A 26,139-nucleotide genomic window follows, 5' to 3' on the forward strand; every position below is an offset into this window, starting at 1 on the left:
CAAACTTTACTTATGACTACAAAAAAAGTAATGACTTTAAGATGAAATGTAAGTGTTTTTACTATGTTTTGAAGTAAAACATTTTGGGCACTACGAGTAATCTTACCACATGCAGTATAATACCTATGAATGTATACAGTATAAATTTGCAGAATTATTAACATATATATGGCATATAGTTATTTAGAAATTAATAAATTGAATGTTTATCTTGTAGGGACTTTAAATTTGTTTTAACGCGTCTTTGATTACAGGCATTAGGAAACGGGTTTCCTAAACATGGTTTACGGTTTTTTTAACGTGCTAATAAAATATCTCAAATAAATGTGTGTTTTTATGTGTAATAAGTGGGATAATGTACAGCCAAGCGGGTCGAAAATATATCCCTTCAGTGATATCACCCGGTCGGGAACGTATCCCTTACCTCCCCTTACACTAACTGTGATCATTACTTAATAAATTATGATTAATTCTTGACTATATTATTAATCAAACGTACACTTAAACTGATAAGAGCAAACGTTGTTGCGGGCTGCAACAACGCAAATTTACTGGTTCATTTGGCGGAACAAAGTATATAAAGTGGGAGGAGTTGGATCTAGATCGAACCCCGCCCCCTGGATCTCTTGTTCAGCAGCGAGGACCGAGGACCATCTCTCTTCGCTTGTAGTCTCGTAGTGCATTCCGGAAGTACACATGCAATGCATTTTGGGTAATGTAGTACTATTTTAACACAGGAACTATTTTCCATATGAAACACCACAGTAATAACCCTGTGATTATGCAATTATGCACATAAATGCATTTAAAGCTAATTCTTTTGTAAGTAAACATATTTTGTGATGTAAACAAATCATTATTCAAATATTTAACTCAAAATGTCACATGCTACATTTACAGCTAAAACAGTATTAACAGTGTATAGCTTTAAATGTAAATAAATCCCACATCATGTTTCCCCTCCTTTTTTTTGAAAACACAATTATATGAGAGACTACATCTGTGCAACACAAGTGAATAAAACATATTATAAATTGAGCATTGAGTGTTGGGTTTTGTGAATAAATGTAAAATGATTCTGCAAGTAATTCTGGCTATAGTTTTAACAATTACATTCAATGGATGACATTCACTGTCCTGGTATTCAAGAGGAAATTACATAAAAACGTCAAGGCTGTTCTTGGCTCCATAAAATTCCTAAACTTAATGGTAACAGACATACAAACGACATAGAGAGATACAAGTAATAGTGACAGCAACTATACACTCTTTCTCCAGACACCCAGGGTCCAGTCCTTTTATTTTTGTCCTGGCCACACACCTTACAGGTGTAGTTGTACTTTTCCTTTGTCAGCCTCTTCTGTGCCGGTTCCCCCACTGACACTAGCTCCTCATCAGAAATTGCTATGAATTGATTAAATATGGCTTAAAAACAGATACAAATAGGATTGGTATGAATAATAATGCTTTGTTATGATAATTATGAGTGCGGGTATATCTAGTAATAATTATGAGAAAAGTAGAAAATGCAGATTAAATGATGTCATAAATTATTTTTTAATTAAATACTGATTGGGCCAACAGTTGCACACTCTTGCCAGGATTTGCACCTGGAGTCTCCCACCCAAAGGATGGACGTGTTGCTATTACACCACAAGAGTTGTGTTTTTTTTTTTTTTTTTTTTGGAAATAGTTGCATCAGCAACTAATATTTTTTTCCATAATTTTTTTTTTCCATTTGCAACAGCAAATGGTTTGAACAGTGATTGTGAAATATTAAAATAAATAAAAAATATGATTAATAAAAGTATAAATAAAAAAGAATGAATTTCTTATATTTACAAAGAGCTTCTCCACTCCTCAAGGGTCTGTCCAGATGCAGGGCAGTACCATTTGCCTCGTACCTGTGAGTGTCCAGTTTGCTTTGATTTAGGCTGACCACACAGCTTACACTCATAGTGATAGCTCTCTTTTGCCTTTCTGACCTTTGGGGGCTCACCTTTCCTCACTCTCTCCTGGTTTTCAAGTTCTGCCCTGCGTAACCGCCATTCACGCTGGCGATTAAAGGGATCTAGTGCTTGGTGAGGGAGCCTAGGTTGGTCAGGACAGAAAGAGGTGGATGACCAGCCCTGGGTGGATGTTGAGGGTGGTGGTTGGGTGGCAGGCCAGCCCTGGGAGGACGCTGAGGGTGGTGGTTGGGTGGCAGGCCAGCCCTGGGAGGACGCTGAGGGTGGTGGTTGGGTGGCAGGCCAGCCCTGGGAGGACGCTGAGGGTGGTGGTTGGGTGGCAGGCCAGCCCTGGGAGGATGCTGAGGGTGGTGGTTGGGTGGCAGGCCAGCCCTGGGAGGATGCTGAGGGTGGTGGTTGGGTGGCAGGCCAGCCCTGGGAGGATGCTGAGGGTGTTGGTTCTGTGGCAGGCCAGCCCTGGGAGAGTGCTGAGGGTGGTGGTTCGTTGGCAGGCCAGCCCTGGGTGGATGTTGAGGGTGGTGGGTGGGTTGCAGACCAGTCCTGGTTGGAGGACCAGCCCTGTGTCAATGCTGAGGGTGGTGGGTGGGTTGCAGACAAGCCCTGGTTGGAGGACCAGCCCTGGGTGGATGCTGAGGGTGGTGGGTAGGTTGCAGACCAGCCCTGGGAGGATGCTGATTGTGGTGGTTGGGTGGCAGGCCAGCCCTGGGAGGATGCTGAGGGTGGTGGGTTGGTGGTAGACCAGCCCTGGATGGATGCTGAGGCTTGTGGGTGGGGGGCAGACCAGCCCTGGGTGGATGCTGAGGGTGGTGGTTGGGTGGCAGACCAGCCCTGGGAGGATGCTGAGGGTTGTGGGTGGGTGGAGGACCAAACATGAGAGTGTGCCAGGGGCGCCTGGTAGGAAGACCAGCTCTGGTACTGTGTTGGGGATGGCTGGTTGGCAGAGGACCAGCCCTCCGTACTGATGTTTTGAGAAGAAGCAGCATCGTGTTGGGCAATACTTGCTTCTTCCCCACCACTGTGTGGAATAGCAGGTGTTCTGGAACTGTTTCGCCTGCGGATTTTTGCCTCACCCTCACGGTTTTCAGGCTCCTGGAACTCCAAAGGAGTGTGTCCATGCTGAACTGGCTGTGATGGTAGGTCACGAACCTCCAGGAGGGATTCTTTAGCCACGGCAATCTGCCGTGGAAGCCGCACGCCCTGAAGTAAAGAACCCTTTTCTGATGTCTTAGAGCAATCTTGCAGCCTGCAGAGACAGAAAACAAAACACACAAGAGTAAATTTTTCAGTGTGTTAATATTTAAAATTTTTGTTCAAATACGCAATTTAATCAATTTATGAAGATATTAAAGATTAACTCACCAGTCGGACACTGTGGTGTTGTTAATATTAACCAGTACGAGGTCAGTCCTGTTCATGATCTCTTTGCAGTACTCAACTAGCTGCTTGATGTGTGAGTAGGTCATTACAATGGACTGGGGTATGGCAAATCTCCTCCCTTTATTGTCCTTTGGCCTATTTCTGGGTTGCTTGTACTCTTTGTACAACTTGAGAGCAACACATTCAGAAATTCGGTTCTTGTCTGGTCTGTGAGCAGCCTGACCATGGACCATGAACAATCTGCAAATAGATGACCAGATCACATAGTGCTTATTATATATGCATGTTAACATATTGACATAACTATGAAGAGTTTGGTTTCAAAACGCGATAAACGCCATTTTAAAAATAAAATAAAAGTTACTGCCAAAAACAGTATTGTATCAGGTCAGTATTAAAAAGTAAATTCTTAATTTTACACACAATCCAATAACTGTCGTGTTATTCTGTCATCTTTTCTCCCTTTTTCCCAAAATGCGATAAACACCAGTCCCCCTTTTCTGCAGAATGCAATAAATCCGCTCAACAAATCACAGCGCACCATTCCACGCAGTGTAAAGAAACAATGGCGGTGCGTTGAATACACACATAATCCTAGTTTTCCTCATCTACTTTGTACTTCGTGATCAACAAACAAACAAAAACAAAATAATACTTTTGATGGCACTGATAAACCTGTGGTGGTTTTCTGAGACGGGGAAGAAACATAAGCCACTCGAATGGTCTGACTAGTTGCTAAACTGCTCTCTTGAACAAATGTCTCGTCGAAAATAACAAATGTTTTGGTTTCCTAGGTAATCTATGTGTTGCTTGTTATATAAATATACTACATTTAAAGAACTTTGTTGTAATTTATTCTTAGCGGAGTTTACCGGAAGTTACGTGCGGACTAGGGCTGTTGAAACGAATTTCAGTAATCGAATATAATTCGAATATTAAAAAAAATAATACTAATCGAATGTTAAAACTACTATTCGAATGGGATTTAAAAAAAAAATTATTAAAAAATATTTTTTATGTGTTCACTATCTAACGCATTTATGCTGTTAAATACAGCTAGCTACCTCGACCCGCATTTCCATCGGCTAATTCATTTGAAACAAGACCAGCAGCAGGAGGTACGTGAGAAAGAGAAAGCGGAGCTGATAGCGGTTGCGGAGGAAGGTTATGAGGAAGACGAGAACGAAGCAGCCAAGGTGAAGAGGACAGTGTCAGGAGAAAACCGCTCTCAGTGCTATGGACGACCGTTTTGGGAATGTCTTTAATGCTAATTTGTTTGGATAAGTTTGTCTTTTCGACCAGTAACAAAATACTTGTTCAAGATCACACTTCCTCTAAGGTGTGTTTAAATGAAAAAAGAATAGTGAAATTGGAGGCCAGGGGATGTGTGTGCTGTGTGTAAGTATTGTATAACTAATGATGCGATCTACGCAGCCCTCATACGTGAACAAAGAGAACTGCGTTGATAATGAAATTTTTCATTAAAGTTGACAACTTTGTTAATTTTGTGTCTAAGCTTAGTCATTAATTAGCAAGAAAGATATCACCTGTTATCAAATAATTACATGTTTATTAGTAATACTGCAATGTCTTCTAGTGGACATAATTTAAAACAAGTCAACTATACGAGCTCATAGTGGCATTGGCAATGCATAAGCCCATTTTTACAACGTGTGTAGATAGGTATAGTAAATATTAATTAGTCAAATTTGAGCATTAAATAATCGATTATAAATCGAATTTAAAAAAAAAATTATGAATGAAATTCGAATGGGATAATAGAGGAAGATTGACAGCCCTAGTGTGGACCACGACACCCGCTTGTTTATGTTGTTACTGCTGAAACCGTCTATAATAAATCTTTGAAAATCAAATTATGGATTTGAATTTTTTATATTATAAACTAAATATGCTATGTGAAAGTTTGTAACAGAAAATAGTGGTTTTTATCTTTTCACTTTCTTGGTATACAAAACATGTTTTAGTCAAATTAGTCAAAATGGATGTATTGCGTTTTGGAACCAAACTCTTTAAATATTGATATGAATACTAAGGAATACAGTTATATGAGATGTAGATACCTCTCAGCTGCTTGCTGGCCTGGAGCAGAGCCACTGCGTTTTCTTGAAGCCCTCCAAGGTCCTGACAAATTTTGTTTTTTGCTCTTGAGGGAGTAACTGGTGGGGGTCTTGTCAAAGGCACTTAGATGAGAGTATAACCTCAAAATCTCTGCCACTTCAGCATTGGAGAGTGCTGTTATGGTTCGGTTAAGGCCAACCAGGTAACCTGCCAAGGCATCAACTGCCTCCCATCCAGGAATCCCTCTGGCATCACACCTGGTGTCCTGTTACAAAATTAAACCAATAAACATCTGGTACAAGGGCAAATATAAAAAAGCCCACATTTCTAATGGTGAAACATTATCCACTTTACCGGAGCTGGAGTGACGAACCCACTTTCCTCAAATGGGGCGAGGACAGTCCTGGTAGAGGCATCACTCTCAATTGGGGAGTGGACGGGACTTGCAGAGGCATCTCTCTCCTCAAATGGGGAGCAGACGGGCCCAGCAGAGGCATCACCCTCCTCCAATGGAGAGTAGACGGGCCCAGCAGAGGCATCGCCCTCATCCAATGGGGAGTAGACCTGCCCAGCAGAGGCATCCCCCTTCTCCAATGAGGAGTAGACAGGCCCAGCAGATGCACCACCCTCCTCCAGTGGGTAGTGGACGGGCCCAGCAGATGCATCACCCTCCTCCAGTGGGGATCTGGGATCTGGTCTGGGCCTTTGGCCACCGCTTCCAAATTGCTGAGGTGATTAATAAAAGTATACACAGAATTATTAATAAAGAATAAATCATCTTTTAAATGCTTCTTGTGTCTGTTCTACATTAAAAATGAAAAACTGGCTATTAGTTTTCCAATATTTTTTTTATGTCAGGGGTCCGTTCTTTGTACGTCGCCTAATACATCCGAGATCAAATGAGACATCAGAGATGTTCAGATCTGGCTAATTATGATCTTGCTTATTCAGTTCTTTGAACACCTCTGCTGTTGATGATTAGTATGGCAGGGTTGAATTATTTGAGATCATTGCACTTTTGTTCACTGCAAGAAAAGGCAATACAGGTCGATAGTAGAAACACTGATCAGCCATGCTGTGATTGCCCGATTGTTACTATGGCCAAGAACATGCCCTTTTATTGCCCCTTGCAGTGCGCAAGGTATTAATGAAAGGTTTTTGTGAACTTTTTATGAGGCTGAATTTGTAATTTGCTATTTTTGTACATAAAATCACCCTACATAATGTAAAATATTTTAAGTAAATATAATCTTGATATCTTTACTATTCATGTTAAAGACTGAAATTAATGATTGTAATCAAACTTTGATGCTCCTAAAGTACTTTAAGTCTCTTTTAAAAACAGTTAAATGCTGTTTTGTCTGTTTGTAACATCAACCTAAGTATCTTCATGAAATGTGCTAGCAGGAGTGATGTCTCTAAACTGATTGATTGTACAGATCATCTCTGGAGGCAGTTGCTCTTTCTTAAACCCACAGCCAATGCAACAATTTAATTTCTGATAAATAAACTTTGAATTGTAGTTTATTAAAATATGGTGTTTTCCCTCTTTTGTGCAGTTGTTGATAATACACCAACACTTTTAGCAGTTCCCAATAATGTGTTAAATGAAGTATGATGTGCAGTAAATGAATGTAAATGTTATTCTACATCAAAATATTATAAAATGCAACTGTATTTGATAACAATAGGGCTGCAGCTATCGTTTCTTTTTGTAATCGATTAATCTAGCACTGAATCGATCGATTAATCGAGTAATCGGATTTGTGTGTGTTTTTAAACAACCAAAACAAATAATGCATAACGAAATGACTTGGCTTGTTCAATGTTCAAGCATTTGGCTTTTATTTCTGAAAAAAACAGAGGTATTTGGCTCCAAAAAATAAGCCTATTTATTTCAATTTTTACCCATTTAGTGTTTATAAGTGCCAGTGCCAACAATTAAACACTTTAATTTATTAATATGCACAACAGGTTTCATGCTGTAATCTAGCCCTGACATCAAAGTAAATATCTGGTTTATGTACATTTCTACACCTGCAGCATTTACCATTAGGCTACTAATATATCATTTCTGGGGTGAGCCTATTTGCTATGGTAACAACCTGTGTGTGTGCGCGCACGTGCACCTGTGTTTGTGTGTGAGAAAGAGTGACACCCCAGTCAGACGTTCAGTTGCTTCATTGCATTTTGGTACGGCAGAAATACATACATTCATTTTCAATAGAACGCTGCATTTGGTTTGCATCACTTGCATTGCGGTGCATTTTAGGTTAAGAATCCGTTCGAAAAATCACAACATCACGTCCCGCTGTATACAGTGAATGCATGCTGAAATTATCGTTGCGTGGCTACATAAAAGTTTAAGCATATGTGATGCACTGCGCGATCGGTCTGACTCGCGTGAGAGAGAATATCCTTATCCTTATGCTAAACTCCAACTCCTACAAGACAGAGTTTATTATTATTGAACAAAATATGTCAGATTACAAGTTGCCCATATATGATTGCACTGTAGTGCCGTTTTTTGGTACACACACCTGTAAAGTGCATGCGTGTGAAGGGGTTCTTTTTTAAGCTATACTCTCCTGCAATTGAACGTGAATACGTTTACTACTTAAAAACATCAAAGCTAAACATCATATCTAGTCAAACCGCATAACAACATCGCTACAAATACAGTATGGGATTAAAATCAGCGGAAGCTACGTTACCTTGTTTCATCGACGCTTGGTGAAACAGCAGTGGATGTTTTCGGTTCAGATGCTGAATGTAATGATAATGTAATGATACCAAACTTTAGACATTCTCTCTCTGTCGTTTATGGACATATTTGCTCCGCCATCGCGCCAACTAAATTCAAAATGTACCACGCGCTATGATGTGCTTCCTGAACATTGAACAACGGTCCGTGTGAACAATGTACATGACAGCAAAGAAATGCTCTCAGATGAAATGCATTTAGAGAAACTATATGCAAGTGGTTAAATAAGTTTAATTAAATTGCGTTTTTCTTATATAACTGATTTCTGACTATATTAGCAGTAGCCACATTAACTGAAAGTCTTGCATCTCCTGAGTCTGCACAGAAATTTGTTGTAAAGAAGATAAAGATGTGTGAAAATATGTGCAAAAAAAAACTTATTTGGTTATTGGCATTTTTGTCACAGGAAAGGGACAGGGTAACATCATTGTAGACAGAGTTTTAAAGATAGAATAGATAGAAATGACTAGGCAAACCCTTCATGCATGAGATTGTAAGCCTACTTGACAATCTAAAGACAAAGCTAAAATCAGAGATGAGTTTATTCAATGGAAACTTATTTCACATTGAGTAATATTCTTTATTGTACATAATGTTAACTCTATGTGGGAGGGGATATATTATCGCGAGAGTCTACGAGAAGTGAGACTGAGTTGCGAGAGTCAGTGAGGCTGGGGAGAGGAAGTTGTTCTCAGTCTGTAGAGTGTGAGTGCATGTGGGGGATTTGGGGCGTAAAACGGAATAATAAAATCTTTCTTTGGATCTACGTTGCATCTATAGTTATTTGCATGGTAGCAGAGGATGGTTTCCAACTACAGAGTACCGTCTAAGCTTGACGAAGCCCAACCATACGAGTGCTGGAAAAATGAAGTTAGTATTTGGAGACTTGTTACGGACTTGGACAAGAAGAAGCAGATACTCGCGGTGGTACTAGGGATCGAGGGGCGAGCCAGAGAGACCACTTTGGAAATACCTGCGAACAATCTGAACAAAGACGATGGTATGGAAACTATGGCAGCTAAGCTGGACGCAATATTCTTATGAAGCATACTCTAATTTCGTCTCGATTTAAAAAAAATGTGGTGTCCATGACGGACTACATCATAGACTTTGAGCAGAGATACAACTGCATGAAGAAGTACCTGACCATGCCTGACGCTGTGTTAGCGTTTAAACTTCTGGACACGGCTTGTCTGAGAAGAGTAGAAAGCTAGCACTTACAGCGTGCACGGATTTAACATTTGCATCCATGAAGTCAGCGTTGAAGCCGATTTCGGAGGAAAAACCAGTGTAGTAAGCGAACAAAATGCGTCATTTGTCAGACACGTACCATTGGCCAAAAGACTGTCCTCATCGCAGAAATGAAGTAAAGCTAGCAGAAGATGAAAATGTGGAAGAGTGTAACATTAAACTGTGTACCAAAGTCATGACAGACTCTGAGATCTTCCTAACTGAATCACTGGGATCAGCTATTATTGACACAGCATGCACACATACTGTTTGTGGTGAGAAATGGCTGGATAGTTATATAAAAGATCTGAGCCAAAGTCAAATAAACAAACTGTTGCAAACAGAATCTTCAAGCTGCAGACCGTTCAGATTTTGTGATGGTCAGGTGGTATACTCCCAACAAAAGGGTGAAGCTTCCCGCTAAGATCGGACCAACAAAATGTCACATTAAAACGGAAGTTGTTCCTGTTAATATTCCTTTACTGCTGAGTAAAATGTCTCTAAAGGAAGCAGGATCAGTTTTAGACATGGAGAATGACAGAGTTGTCATGTTCAAGCAACCAGTGCCTCTTGAGCTCATTAGTTCGGGAGATTATTGTGTTGACATTAGAGATGGTAATAATGAAGCGGACACCAATGAAAGTGAAGTTCTTGTTGTCACAATAAAGATGTCTACAAAAGAGGAGCGTAAAGTTCTCCTGAAGCATCATAAGCAGTTTGGCCACGCCTGCGCAGACCAACTGCAGAGACTCATCCACAGCTCTGGAAATACTGACAAGGACTGTCAGGGAACTACACTGCGACCATATGCCTCTGGTTTCTATGGCGATGGTTCTTGTTACACCCACGCGCTGCATTTTCTTTCTCACATTTTTTAAATAATCTTATTATTAATAAACCATATCTTTTCTAAAACCAATCATGTCACCGGGACAGCAACTAGACTTTTAAATCTGAAATAATGAGTGGATTAAGCTTTTTAAATTGGCAAGAGAGAAATAGAAAGATTGTTAATGGCAAAGAAAGTTTGGGGTGGTTAGATTAATGAAATATAATGTGAAATTAATATTAATTTTCAATAAATCAAAGTATTGTGTTGTGTCACACATTATTAGTTCTTCGTCACATGTATAGTAGACCATTATTTATCAGTGGGTAATGATTGCCCTTTTCACGAGCTACCACCACAAGTAAATTTCAGATCTGTGGGAAACACTGCAACGTTTAAGAAAACAAGAAGGCATGTGGTTTAAAAGATGGCAAGTAAAATAAAAAGCATATCTGTATGCAATACATTTCATTATTGTTCATTATTATCCAGAGCGCCTTAATATAATTTGAAAAAAATATGTGCGACCAAATCATATTTTGCGCCAGTAACTGAAAAAGTTGGTAGCGCAAGTGCCACCAGTGGAAAAGGTTAGTGTAGTTCCCTGACTGTCAAGTTATTCTGCAAGAGATCATCCGTGACTGTGAGGTATGTCAAAGATACAGCAAGACCAAGCCCAAGCCTGCTGTTGGTTTGCCTTTAGCCTCAGAGTATAATGAGACAGTGGCAATGGATCTATATGAGCTGGAACCTGGCGTATGGTACCTCCATATCATCGACCACTTTACACGCTTCAGCGCTGGAAACATTGTGAGAACAAAAAAAGCCTCGGAGATCGTCAACTCTTTCATTCACTCGTGGATAAGTGTTCATGGTGCCCCGAAAAGAATATACACCGACAACGTGGTGAGTTTAACAATGAGGAGTTAAGAGAGATGGCAGAAAAATTTAACACTGAGATAAAGACTACAGCGGGATACAGTCCTTGGAGCAACGTGCTGTTGGAGAGACACAACATGACACTGACTGAGATCCTCCTGAAGGTGAAAAAAGGAAACGGGTGTGGTTGGCAGACTTCTCTAGGCTGGGCTCTAATGGCAAAAATGGCATGGTTATAGTCCATATCAGCTTGTGTTTGGTTGCAGTCCTAATCTTCTCTCCGCTTTGGTGGATAAACTACCTGCTCTAGAAGGCACTTCTATTGGTACTAGAGTAGGACAGCACTTAGCAGCATTGCAAGCTTCCAGAAGAGCATTCACATAGGTGGAATTTTCAGAAAGGATAAGAAGAGCTTTACAAAAGAAGATCAGGCTGAAAAGTACGAGACAGGAGACAGGGTCTCACAGAGTGGAAAGGCCCTGCTGTAGTTATCGGTCAGGATGGCTCTGTAGTATTTTTCAGACATGGGGGATTCTTGTCAGAGAACATCAGTCCAGGGTGAATAAAGTTAATGAGGATGAGGATAAACTTGTACTACTCGATAATCCTGAAAATAGTAAAGAAAATGAAAGCGTAATACACACGGATGTGTCAGACAATTCAGATGATGAAATGAGTGTTAAGGGAGATGTTCAATTCCCTGACAACACATAAACAGATGATAGAGAAGACGTAGGACAAACAAATGAGACAGATAGTACTAATACATTGGGTTCTACTGGTGTCAAACTGAGAACAGGTCAGACAGTGACATTTACAAACAGAGATGATGGTACTAAGCACACTGACAGAGTTTTAGGCCGAACAGGAAAAGCAAAAGGGCAATATAAAAACTGGTACAATGTGTAGTATCTTAAAACAAATGGCAGTGGGGGGTCTAAAGGAAGCTTTAGACATGTCATATGTTGATGATCTTCTCAATGAATGTGAAAACACAGATGCTGATGTACTGATTACCAAAGACATCTCTTTTGATGCTGCTAAACAGGAAGAGACTGAAAACTGGCAAAATAATAATGTTTACGAAGAGGTTACAGACAAGTAGGGGTGTCAACAATAATCGATGCGGCAATGCATCGCAATGCGCGCATGCACAATTCAGCATCGATGCAGCAAAGTGCCATAATCGATTATGCCACTGTTTATTTTCTGGCCTCGACAATAAAATTGTGAAGTTTCAATTACCTTCGGGGGCATAACAACAACAATCAAGATGGCTGAGGTGGAGAGAGATGATCGTGATAGACAGGTAAATAAAAACGCACCCTTTTCCATGGAAAGTGGACATACGAGCACATTTCGGATTCTATGAAGTTAATGGGAAACTAGACAAGACTTACACTGTGTGTAAAATTCTCATCTCAGATATATAATTGTCATTGTTTTAAAGCTGCTTAGCTTCCGTTTTTGTTGAGAATATTTGCACTTGACTTTACTACTTGACTGGTTAAAAATTTGCCTTGTTGTGTACAGTAGAATTAAATTCTGATGCATCGCAATGCATCGTAGAATCGAATTGAATCGTTACCTAGTGAATCGTAATTGAATCGAATTGTGAGGACAATGCCAATGCACACCCCTAAGGGTCAAAGATGTATTTCTACTAGATGGGTCTGTACGTTGAAGGAAACTTCTAATGGTTTTGATACAAAAGCTCGCCTTGTGGTGAGAGGTTTTGAAGAGGTCAATATCCATGAATTACAAAAAGATTCTCCCACATGTGCATCAGAGTCACTCAGGCTGCTGTCAGTTGTTATTTGTCAGAACAAATGGAAAGTGAATTCTATGGATTTTAAGTCTGCTTTTTTACAGGGAATGGAACTCTCAAGAGACATTTACATTCGTCCCCCACCAGAAGCAGGTGTGGACAATGTATTGTGGAAACTAAAGAAATGTGTGTATGGACTTGCAGACGCCTCCCTCTACTGGTACAACAAGGTCAAAGAACTCATGCTGAACAGTGGGGGTAAAATGTCACGGGTTGATTCTGCAGTGTTTTATTGGCAGGATGAGCAGTCTGAGGTGACCGGCATACTGGCATGCCATGTGGATGATTTTTTTGGGGCAGGTTCAGAGGATTTTGTTACTAATGTCATACCTGTACTTAAATCTGTATTTCAGGTGGGTCGTGAAGAGCATGAGAATTTTTCATATGTGGGTATGAATATTGCTACTGTGGGTGGTATAGTGCAGGTGCATCAGCACAGTTACATTGAAAACCTACAACCAGTTCACTTACAGGCAGCACGAGCTGTACAGAGAGAGGCTCCACTAAACGAGAAAGTAAAATAACAACTCCGGTCCAAATTGGACAGATTTTGTGAGTTGCTAAACAAACAAGACCAAATGTAATGTTTGACACATGTAGCCTAGCATCCAACATTAAGAATGATACTGTTCAGTCCATACATGAAATGAAAGTCACACTTAAGTTCCAACACTTGGGAAACAGTGAAGATTTAAGTTTAGTGGCTTTCAGTGATGCCTCACTAGGCAATCTTCAGGATGGAGGTACACAGGAAGGGGCTTTAATTGTCCTCATGGAAAAAACAGTAAAGTGTTCCCCTTTGTTTTGGCAATCTAAGAAAATCAAACGTGTGGTAAGAAGCACGCTGGCAGGAGAAACCCTTGCGATTGTAGCAGCACTACCCAGACGGGTTGAATGATAAGTGCTTTAATTAGAGACAGGTGTGCTATGGGTGTAGGTGTGCATAAAAGGAAGGTTTCCAGCATTGTTTGAGGCTGACGGGTGGTTGCTGCTGTGACTTTGGACGTTGAATGCCTAATGTTTTCTTAGTGGATTTTTTGAGCCGTTTGGGACCAGCATTTGATTGTGGACTTGCTGCATTTTGGGTATGTCACAGTGGATAAATAACTTGTTTTATTTAAGACGAGCTGTTGACTGTATGTGCTTTGTTCATTTGTCTTAGTATTCATTCCGGGCTGTATTTATCATGCTGTGCTTTGGCGTTAGCAAGGCTGACTCTATTAATCAAGTTTGTAGACTATCGTGAGTTATTTAATATAAAGGGAGCTGTTGTTTGTAAGCGCTCTATTTGTTTACATAGTATACATGCCATGTGGAGTTTATCCATCACTGGATGTGTCAGCAGTGCCGACTCTCTAATAATCAGGTGGGTATGCTACTGATTTATTGCATGCTGATTATGAAAATTCCATCGTTAATGCTGTACTTTTTCTTTTATCAGCTTAAAGCACTCCGGAGGTATATGCCCATATGACACTGGGTAGCGGATTTGGATGGTGGCCCAGCTTCCCCTTCTTGGTGTTTTATTATTATTTTTCTAATTTTTTTGTTTAAGTATCTGCCTAGCGGCTTACTTCTGTGACACCTGGTCCACCCCTTCATTTGTGCCGTCCGCATTAAGTGGCCTGTTCCTGGGAATAACTGTGGGACAGGGTATTAGTTTTTCTCAGTCGCTTTGGTGCATTTCTCACATCACTATTTACATTCGCACAACAGTTAGTTCAACCTCCACAACATTTAGTCATTTGTGCACGTCATAGTAGCAGTTTCTCATTCCTTCGAACAAATTGCAAATGCTTTTGGACATGCATCAATTGCTTTCATACAATTCTCTGCTGTTTTATAACATTATCATTTGTTTGTCATGTCAGTCAAAATTAACTATACTTGTGAATGCTGAATAGTCATTCCATGTAAAACTAATAGTCCTTATTTCATTGCTTCAGTCATTACATACAAAAATTTTCAAGTTTTTTTAAGTCTTTTTTTATCCGAAAAGTCTCCTAAATTGAACAATTTTTGAGATGATGTGGCCAGACAGAGGAATGTCTGGATGTACAAGAATGATTACAGTACTATGTCTGTTGTATGTTCAGTTCCAATATGTACTGCAATGTTTTTTACAGTTGTGCACAGCCAAAGTTTGTTTGTTGTAAATAAGGATGTATTTTTTTCTTTTGCACAATACTATGAACAGATTAGAATTGCAAATAGGGATGGGACGATTACCGGTTTCACGATTAACCATGATAAAATGTCCTGACGGTTAGTATTATCGTTTAAAATGTAATTATCATTATAACCGTGTTTGATTACCGTGATTTTGAAAACTCGCGGTAAATCCTGTCCAGCCAGAATCAGCTTGACGCAGGCGCTCGCATGCAACATTAGCTTTTGTGCGAGAAGGCGTGGCGGATGCAGTAACAGGTGCACTGTGTTTTAATGCGTTGCTTATGTGTGCATTTGTTTTTATTTAAGCTACTGTTCATTAAAACAGGTTCATACATTTCAGGGCTCCATGTTAATGTTCATTTAATGCAGGGGTGTCCAACACAACCAGTCGATCGCAAATGCAATGCCGGTAGATCGCCTATAAGTTAATAACTGTATGCTGCTCCACGCCTCCACGAGCTTCGGAAAGCAAAGCGCCAAATTGGCATTATGGTCTTAGAAGTCTTTTTGAGTTGTTGCGCATTTCTTCTCAAGTGTGTTTTTATAAATCTTATGCCTGCCCGCTGCAGCGGAGTCGTCTAACTTCCGAAATTTGAATGCACATACATGCTGGAGTTGATCCACACGTACGGTGTATGTGCGCGCGATCGATCGACCGAATGAGAGAGAAATGCTTCTGATAATGTTGTCAGTTTATTTCATCAAAACCGCATCTCCGCTATATGGTCTCACCATGTACTCAATGATTTTTTTTAACTCCTCAAAAAGAATAGAGTAATGGTGACAACCCTAAATTCAACGTAGAGATAGTCCTCCTAACACACATTTAAAGTGTTATTAAAAAATGTAACTGTTTTGTTAAATGTTTTTTAGCAGGTAGGTTTTGTCAGCTTTATCATTTTAAAAGTAGATTCCCACACAAAAAAAGGCCGGACACCCCTGATTTAATGTTTATGCTTAAAAAAGTGCATATAGCTGCTAATTGGTTGTATGGTACATTTGTGGTCGTGTGCATGAGTTAAGTTAAGGTGTGTGTGACTTATAGCGTGTGTATAGTGTGAGAATGACATGTCGTTTAATGTGCGTGCGTGAATTATAGAGGGTGTGCGTGTGGTAAATAGATTATGGTTTAAGTGAGGAATGAGTGCTAGTTTGTTTACTTTATTTTGTATTTGTTATAAACTATGATGTGATTTTTGTTTTCTGTTTATTTTATTTAATATTGGTTTCACAAGTTGGTGTGTTTATTTGGTTATTTTGTGGAGCTGTGTTATTTTATTCAACTGTTAGATCGGTCAGGGAGGAGTGTTAACCTCAATTTATTTTTTTGTAATTGTTCACTGAGTAGTTTGTGTAACTTTGTTTCTTTGAAACACGTGTGGTGAAGTGAGCCCAAAGAAACTTGTATTTAAAGTGTGTTGTGAAGTGGAAATTTGCTTTTCTTTCTCCCTGTTATCCGATCTGAACTTTTGATGTCTGGAACCTAATCCAGTGTTTTTAAATGAAGCTAGCTTCACTAGTCTTGTGTTAAAGATTACATTAAATTGTGGTTTTACTTTCTGTATAAATAAAGTATTGTTGTTTTTGTATTCGTGTCTCCTCTGAATCTTTGTGGGAACTAACCTGTGTCCCATTTATATTTCCCTGGGTGTAATTCCCAGGGTGGCGTAGTCCGTTACAAAGACTTGGGTGTTTAGAAATCTTTTAAGAGGTTCCGAATAGTACCTTGTTAGAGGTAAATTGTGTGTAGAATAACACCTCTGGGTGCAACACTGTCAGATGGTATTGACACTGCTATGTTCTTGCTTACTACTGGTAAAGCTGATCTTAATGATCTTCCACTTAAACCCCATTCACACAGACCTCTGGTCCCAGAAAATACCCGTAAAATTGCCAGACAAGCGTCTGTGTGAACAAAAACTCGTTCCGTTTATCTTCTGGGATCGTTGCCGGAAAGAGGACCTAGTAAGATACGCGGGTAACCCTCTGTGTGAACAAGAATGCCGTAAAGGGCGTGTCGAAGTGAGGACGCGCGCGTCATCATCACATCACAACACGGTTCACCTCCTAATACAACGACAGATAGCATGCATATAAACATTCACCACGAGAAATGTTGCAAACTAGATTGAAGCAGTTATCAGGAAATGATATATGAGACGCATAAACAATGACGCACGTGCTGTAGTGAGGACGCGCGTGTAAGGGCAACATGAAGTTGGTTCAACTCTTTAAAATAAGGGATTTACAACATTCACTACGAGAAATGTCAGCAAACTGGACTGAAGCAGATATCAGGTAAGTTAGCTCGTTACTTACTGCATTGAAACGGAGATCATTCAGCAGCATAAAAGAATATCGTGTCACGTGCTCATTTGAGCTATAATAAACTAAAATACCTGCATGTCATTCCAACGAGATATATTGTTCAGCTCCTCAAAATGCGGGTTTTAAATGCATATAAACAATCACGATGAGAAATGTCTGAAAACTGTATCAAAGCAGAAATCAGGGAGCTCGTCAAATATCCACTCTGAAGCTGAGATCATTCACCAGCATAGAACTGTGCATTGCATTCACGCGCTCCTTTGTAGTCTTATCATAAACAAAAATGCACGCGAGTTGTTTCTGGAGAGAGAAATAATATATAATATGCAAACTTCAGACGCTGCGTAGAAGAGAGGGCGGGACTTTCAACATGTCACGTGTCTTTCCGGGACCATCAGATGCCGTGTAATCTTGGCAGTGTGAACGAAAGAAAACACTAACTATTCCGGAAAAATCCAGGATGCATTTTACGTGTATTTTATGGAATTTCTGTGTGAAAAGGGCTTTATTTGTGTTACTGATAATCATTCCCTGTTTAACGCTCTTCAGTCTACAAAGCAGGTCACAGAGAAGAGATTAAGATTAGAAATAAAGTGGTGTCAAAGAGCTTCTACATGCTAATAAAATCGAAGTGCGTTGGTCAGAAGCCAAGTCACAACTTGCTGACTGTTTGATACAGAAAAGGTGCTTCCTCACTTGTGCTTCTTAAAGCACTGTATGAGGGTGTATGGAAACTGTATTATCGGGAGAGCCAGTGAGACTGGGGAGAGGAAGTTGTTCTCGGTTTGTAGGGTGTAACCAATGTGGCGAAATGGGCTTAAAACGGAATAACAATCTTTCCTTGGAACTAGGTTGCATCTATAGTTATTTACACACAACACCTATTATTGCTAAAATAAATTTAAAATGAATGTGATCATAAGCATGTTTGTCTTGTCATTCGTTTAAGAATAAGTAAAACAGCTGCTCCACAAAAAAAGATGCACAAGTACATAAACATTTTTCTTTTATATATATTTTTTAAATAACATTGCTAAAAGATTCAATCTATCCTTTTTTATGTGTTGAATTTGAAATGCTTTTCATAATTATCGTACATCTTACGCAGATTGCCCTCGTATAATTAGAATACATAACTCTGACAGATTTTACGTATCACATCCGCTTAAAAAGGTGCGATCTAATGTTGTTTACATGAAATAAGCCTGCTCCCGAGCTGGTTTAATCTTACGGACCGGTTGCTATGACAGCAACTCTAGGATGAGTTTCGAAGAACTAAATAATTCAAGATCAAGACAAATCGACAACAATCAAATCCAGCTGACTGATTAATCCACGTATGAATAACAGACCCCAGATATACTGTTGACATAATATTACCTGCAATGTGAGGTCATGAGCCTGTGGTACGGTCACATCAGGACATTCATCCTCAAGGTCTTCATCCAAGATCTCAGGCAGGATGTCAGCATTACCAGTCTGCTGGCTCAGAAGATCTCCTCTGTTGGATTGTGCCAGAAGATATTCAACAGCAATTCGCTCTCCTGCAATAGATATTCATCAAGGGAAAAATTGTTTACTTGCGTACCATGTCACAGTATAGGTCTGATCATCAACAGCAGACTTTTCTTACCTGTAGGTTTCCCAGGGGGGATAAACTCTGGAAGAAGAGGTTTTCCCAAGACTTTGTTGCTGAGCGCATTTACATTGGACATCAAACGAATGTCATACAGCTTTGTCCTGGATGTCTCAGTCATTGAAAGTGCTTGTGCTGACCGGTTTAAATTCCACCTTGACACACCCTCAAGCATGTACATCTGAGTGTGCAATGCATTGCATCTCCACCCTACTCAGACAAAAAACAGGATCACTGATTACAACAAATTACAACAATATTATGTCAACATTCAATAGCAAAATATACCATGTGTGTGTGTGAGGTTTTAACATGCCTGGAATGAAAGCACACTGGTGCTTATGAAAGCTTTCCAAAGAGGAGGACCCTCTGGCGCATCTTAGAACATCCAGTGTCTTGTCTCCTTTCTCCAGCCCTGACCCAATGTTAGTATAAAGCTGCACTCCTGGTGGATCCTGGATGCAGGCAAGGTGTTTTTGCTGTACCTTCCACACTTCAGACATGCGCTCGTGGTTAATAAGGTGTAGCCCAGTGCCGTCCACAAGGTTCCACATGGAGTCAAGGAGACTTTTGATGAGGGCACGGGTCTCCTCCACTCCCCGGGTTTTCCTGCGGCAGTGCTTGGCTAGTTCTTTAGGGCTGATGCTCGCCAACACCTGGGCATCTGTTGGCTCATAGCCCTGATGCTTTTGCCTCAGCTCTGACCGCTTCGCCTCCTTCAGATTACTGATGTCCTGGTAATCCCACTCAAAAATGCAGCTCGACAATTTGGAGCAGAACGTACCATAGAGAGGATGGTGTTCCGTGATGAGACCTTTGGTGAATCGCCTCATAAAGTGGAACACATCCAACCGCACAGTGGACGTCCATGGCCGAAACCAATGGAGAACTGGGCTCACCCCTGTGTAAATTCACAAGATCATGAATAAAAAAAATTTCCTCACAACATGTATGCATTCGTCATGTGTGTGGTTTGTCATTTCAAAATATGTGTTCGGTGGGTCGAGTGAATGTGAATCTATGTGCATCACGTGTTTTGTCAAAATAAGTGCCTGCTGCAGGGTTTATGGGTTTATAAAAAAGACACTTGTGTTTGCCAGATACTCATATAATCTCAAGTTCACTGTAAGGGAGTGTCTTGTGTGTATTTTGTGAATGTGAGCGTCTCTTTTATCATAAACGGTTTTGACACGTGTGGAGCAGGCACTTATTTTGACAAAACACGTGATGCACATGGTTCACATTTTTTGAAACCACAAGCGACACACATGACACTCCAAACCCATATTTTGAATTTGTGCCCCTCAGAAGAGCAGTCACCAGCAGCCACTGGTTTCTAGTGTCATCAACTGCATTATTTGGCAAAAAAACATCAACCCCAATTACAGGTAACCCACCTCTGTCACTGCAACAGTCTCTATCCACATAGATGGCGGCTGGCTGTGGCTCACCAGCATCCCTGTACCGTTGGACGATCCCTTGGCACAGGTCATCCAGTCCAGCCCCCTCGCCGGTTGTGAGGACAGAGTTGAGGACCTGACCATACTCGTTCCCAACATTGGTCATCCATGTTGCCGTGTTCTCAATACCACCAGCCAGTTTTTTGGTCACCTGTTATAACAAAAGAATATACATCATTAGCACATGTATTCTTATTAAACCCTAAAAGAACAAATGAGCTCAAGCTTATACAGGTTTACTTTTACCTTCTTAGTGGAATCGAGCTTCAGAATTCTGCCAAACGTTGAAGTGATGACACCTTTGAGTTCATCAAGGTGGCCGACAACATCGTTGGCATGCACTGTCTCAAACCACTGGGCCAGGGGCAAGGGAATGAAGGGTGGTGGCGGGGAATAAACAGCCTGGGACTGCTTCAGGCAGGATCTTTTGTGAATTTCACAATCTGTGAAATAGTCACAGGATCTCCTGGCCCACTCCTCACTGTGTGCCTCTTGAAAGGCCTGCTGCAGGTAACTGGAGCTATTCCCTGCTGTTCTAGGACGCAAAAGTGTCACACATTTTCTGTCCAGTGCCAAATGTGTAGTCAACACAGCAGGGAATTTGTTGCGGTTAGAGGGGTCCAGTTGCTTTAAAATATCACTACTCCAAGGACAGACAGGTAGTTTGCACTGGCTGCACCTTGGGTAATCTCCCCCTATTAAATAGTACTTGCTGTCCACATCAATGACCTCTCTGACCTTGGTGTAAATGCCAGAGTGGTGCATCTTTCGGTTGCACTGATTACATTTCAAAGGTATGCCCCACATGCGCATTGGTGCCCACAGGAACATCCTCTGACGAAAGTAATCGTGTGGGTTTGGAGGTGCCACAGATCTGATTGGGCTTGGGGGGTGGTGCCAATTTTCCCTGACATTCTGTTTCAGCTGCCCTCTTGCGTCATAGAGAATGTGGGCAATCCACTCCAAATCACCTGGCTTGATGACCCGGAGGAATGGCTTTGGTAAAAACCTGGCCCGGCTTACCTCTGGAAAGCGCAGAGGGACTGGTAGTCCTGGTGCTGCTGGAGGAGGAGCAGAAGCAGGAGAAGATGGAAGTGGTGTGCCACTCTGAGTCGCTGGTGCCATCTCAGATAGGGTTGGAGGGGTAGGAGCAGGAGCAACTTGGAGACAGATGGTTGGTGTCGTCTCCTGGGCTGTGAGGCAGACTGTAGCTGGAGCATCTCGGGGAGAGACGATTGGTGTCGGTGTCATCTCTTGGGCTGGGGTAGTGGAGGGATGGGCTGAAGGTGAGGTTAAGACATGACACTTCTCAAGGTGCTCTGATAACCTGACAGCACCCATGGCCTTTGTGCCACAGTGCTCACACTCCTCTTGGACATGGAAGTCTGACAGATGCTGTGTAAACTGGTCAGAGAGCACTTCCTGAGCACAAAGGGAGCATGTCATTGTATTACCACTGGTCCCTGTCTGCTGTGGACCTGCTGCGGTCCCTGTCTGCTGTGGACCTGCTGCGGTCCCTGTCTGCTGTGGACCTGCTGCGGTCCCTGTCTGCTGTGGACCTGCTGCGGTCCCTGTCTGCTGCGGACCTGCTGCGGTCCCTGTGTGCTGTCCTGACTGGGGGAAACAACATTTTGTATTTACTCTCTATATCGTCTTATTCTCTAAATCACACAAAACTCTGCATCAAAACAAGTCATTTGGAGAATCAAGCACATACAGCGAAGAACCAGCCATGGGGAACAGCTGTAAAGGAAGCATTTGTCAGCATCGTTGTCTCACATCATATGTTTAAGGATTCAATGACATTACTTACATCATGGTAGCCACATTTGCAGGGAATATTTTTCCCAAAAATATCTTTTTTTCTGACCGTTAGGCCATATGCAGGGGTCAGCGGACAATTCTTTATCCTCTCTAACACTGCCTTCCAACGTCTGCTCCCGGGTCTCTGGCCAGTGGAAAATTTATATTTCCCCTGGGCAAACAGCATCATGACGCCGGTCCAGAATGAATCTGGCTTTCCTTGCTTTGGCATCTATAGGGCAAGAGGCAGTCATTTAGGCTGAGTATGCAACATGTAGGCCTACATGCACAGACAGATAAACAGACAGACAGGTAGATAGATAGGAAATTAAGCAGCTACAATATAAGGTTGTATGTTTTTTACAGTCTTAACTTAATATTTTAGTCTTAAGTGTGTCAAAATTCTAAGAATAATGTCATTTTACTCTTATGCCTAGACTTAAGCATAAGTTTGATTTATAAAGCCTCCTAAGTGTTAAGACTAGGTCTCAGATCCTAAATTATTTAAGAAAGCTGGAGAGGTCTTATGCACTTAGCAACAAAGAATGTGTTAGAATTACTTTAATTCAAATGTATTTCTATGGATGTTTTTAGCAGTAACAACATAAACACGCAGCTTTCGTGGTCATCACATAACTTCTGGTAAACTCTGCGTAGAATAATTAAAAACAAAGTCCTTTAAAAGTAGTTTATTTATATGTACAATGAGCAGAAAATAGACAGTAGATAGGAATTAATATAACATTATGAAATATAAAGAGTATAGGGTTTTTTATACAATGTATATTATATTACACTATATAATATACAGTATAAGATGTATATTAGTGAAACTTATTCAAGTGCTTGCACAGTACCGAGATTTTTTATGGGATTATCAAGACAGCATACTTAAAGGTATATAAATTTGCATAATATATACTGTAAAAAGTTAAAGTTGGATCAAATAATTGATATTGCCTAAAAATGTAATGTTTTTTCAACTTACATTTTCTGAGTTTAAGTGAAATAAATAAAGTTAAAATGTTTAATTATTAGGTGTTACTAATTGAAGTAAGTTTTTTTTAAGTAGAGACGCTTTTGGTTTTACAGTTTATGACAGGTAAATAAAATACCATAAAATGTAAATAACAACTACAATAGCATTATCAACCTAAAAAATTGTGAAGTATCTACAAGATTGCAGTGACATCATTACATGTAAAGTGATATTAATAGTGTCATGATTCTGCCCTCTTGTCATTGCTTTATTCTAGTCTTGAGGCAGAATCATGATAGACTCATGTTTTGTGTGCCTGTACGTGGCCTTTTTGTCTCGTCACTTTATCCCCGCTCCCTTGTCATCCTCTTGTCTTCATTGACTAATCCTTGTCACCTGTTCCCCTCATTATTTTACCCCTATTTAAGGTCCTTGTGCTCTGTGTTCTGTCTGGTATCGTTAGCTCTGTTCCTGATCTGTTCCTGTGTGAAGTGAAGTGAAGTGAAGTGAAGTGAAGTGAAGTGAAGTGAAGTGAAGTGAAGTGAAGTGAAGTGAAGTGAAGTGAAGTGAAGTGAAGTGAAGTGAAGTGAAGTGAAGTGAAGTGAAGTGAGCCAAGTTCTTTGAATGTTGTTATTGTGTTGTCTAGTCAAGTTCAGTCTAGTTAATGTCAAAGTCTAGTCAAGTTTAGTGTTAGTCAGTGCTAGTTATTGTTGCACGTTTAATGTTTTGCTCCCACGTGGGCTCTGTTTACTTATTAATAAAGTCATCTTTGTTTTCCATCTGTCTGCGCTTGGGTTCGTTCTCATTCTAATCATGACAAATGGAGTATAAAACCCTGACCCCAAACATAATGTTACAATATTAGCAATGAGCAAGCCAAATGTGAAAGTGACAAGATGGCAAAAATTACAATTGTGTTTAAGTGGAGAAATCCAGCTTAACTTGATCATCTTGTTCAGGCTTGATCATCAAAGTATTTTTTATCTAAGTGTTTGCAAACTTTTGTATTTTCTTATATACACCTTGCCAGTGAAATAAAAATGATATGATTCATCATCTTAATTTTTTAAATAGCACTACGTTTGTCTATTTCATTAACATGTTAAAATCTTAATCAAAATGGTGCAAAATCTTGTAAAATAAATGTATGTACTTATTTGTAATATTGTTAAACTTTTCTTGAAGCAAATTTAAATTAATATATTTAAATACTAATATAATTGTAATGTCTTCATGATTCATGAATGTATGGTGTCACATGCTGCTGTGAATGTACCGTTGCCGGCTTTCTATTGGCTGATTCAGAGGTTAAGGGCGGCCATTTTAGGTTGAAATCATTGTAGTCCTCAGTTTGCAGCACTTAAGTCAGCACTTAAGAATGAGTCTTACACTTTACTGAAAGTTGCTTTCAGCCTCTTAATAAATGTCTCCTATTCTCAGACTGCTCCTACTCCTTACTAAGAATTTTCTGACACTTAAGCCATAGCTTAAGACTATTCTTAAGAGCATTTCTGAGAAGTTTTATACATACGGGCCCAGGAATTTTTTAAGTCTTAAGTTTCTGAAACACTGTTTCATTTACATTGTTAAGATCACATTAGATGGCATGAACTCACCCTGATGGTTGTCGGTTATTAAAAAATGTAATCAAAACAGTTTAGTGATGAAAGAAATGGGGAAAATGATACTCTCTTACTCACAATCTCTCTATTGTATGATAACTGAACTAAAATCACAACACAAGTCAATCCTGTTTCTTCATTGATGTTATGAAATGTTTTTTTTGATACAGAATATGATGAATGACATGAATATATATTAAAATATCCATTTCAGTTTACCTTGATGGCTATTTTCTGTTTCGATCTCTTGTCCTATTGCTGCAGACGTTATGGTCAAGTGGTGTAACCAGTGTTTTGTCTGAAAGACTAATATTATACAAAAAAGATCATATGAATAATAATGTAATACTCTACTACACTGTAATAATGGGTATTTCAACGATTTGTACTTAAATGGTCAAAGAATAGAACAAGATGTTTACAGCATATGGTCTTACTCAGTACAATGAAAAACGCATACAATTTAAATTTAGAAATAAATATAACAAAAAACATATTCTCATAGGATATTACTAATTAAAGTACTAATTTCATGAGACCTCATGAGGTGTAAAAGATTAGATATTAGTCATTTTTTTGTGACTATCTATCTATTGACAACATATTTTGTTAAAAATAGTATACATGTCATATTAAATAATAATTAACCGCGTTATCCTTAAGGTTTTGTGACCGTCTTATCAAACTTAACAGCGACATAAACACTCGACACAGACACAAAATTGAGCATCTCTGTTCTAGTTTAATTTGATGAACAAAAGACAGACACACAAAAGACACTTAAAAACGTCCAGTAAAGAAAATAATTAATATAGCGATTAGCATTATCCCTTAAGGTTTTGTGACCGTCTTATCAAACTTAACAGCGACATAAACACTCGACACAGACACAAATTTGAGCATCTCTGTTCTAGTTTAATTTGATGAACCAAAGACAGACACACAAAAGACACTTAAAAACGTCAAGTAAAGAAAATAATTAATATAGCGATTAGCATTATCCCTAAAGGTTTTGTGACCGTCTTATCAAACTTCACGAAAAACATCCAACGTTTATCAGAGCAGAATTATTTACAAAAACAACAAATACTTTTACGATTTCACTTCAGTGATTTATAATTATATTCAGATAATTTAGTAAGTTCTACTTACTTTTAGTGTCTAGAGATATTCGCCGACGGTATTA

The 26,139-nt window shown here is 39.8% G+C and overlaps 1 protein-coding gene and 1 long non-coding RNA gene across 2 annotated transcripts; one reads left to right on the top strand and one right to left on the bottom strand.

Annotated features, from left to right (window-relative positions):
* Window positions 1-1,494: 1,494 nt before the first annotated feature.
* Window positions 1,495-25,398, bottom strand: LOC129427044 (uncharacterized). Its single transcript, XM_073868397.1, has 11 exons — window positions 25,173-25,398; window positions 22,363-22,584; window positions 20,796-22,163; window positions 20,487-20,700; window positions 19,406-19,990; window positions 19,087-19,299; window positions 18,834-18,997; window positions 5,778-6,149; window positions 5,426-5,688; window positions 3,327-3,584; window positions 1,495-3,210 (listed from the first exon to the last, which is right to left on the bottom strand). The coding sequence occupies exons 2-11, from the start codon at window positions 22,582-22,584 to the stop codon at window positions 1,839-1,841; spliced, it is 5,031 nt and encodes a 1,676-aa protein (XP_073724498.1). The 5' UTR covers window positions 25,173-25,398; the 3' UTR covers window positions 1,495-1,838.
* On the top strand, window positions 13,356-16,091 carry LOC129440643 (uncharacterized). Its single transcript, XR_008643161.2, has 3 exons — window positions 13,356-14,038; window positions 14,254-14,319; window positions 14,395-16,091. It is a non-coding gene; the product is annotated as an uncharacterized lncRNA (long non-coding RNA).
* Window positions 25,399-26,139: the final 741 nt, after the last annotated feature.

This window comes from Misgurnus anguillicaudatus, chromosome 6 (genome assembly GCF_027580225.2).
Source record: "Misgurnus anguillicaudatus chromosome 6, ASM2758022v2, whole genome shotgun sequence".
In the NCBI taxonomy this organism is placed as follows: domain Eukaryota; kingdom Metazoa; phylum Chordata; class Actinopteri; order Cypriniformes; family Cobitidae; genus Misgurnus; species Misgurnus anguillicaudatus.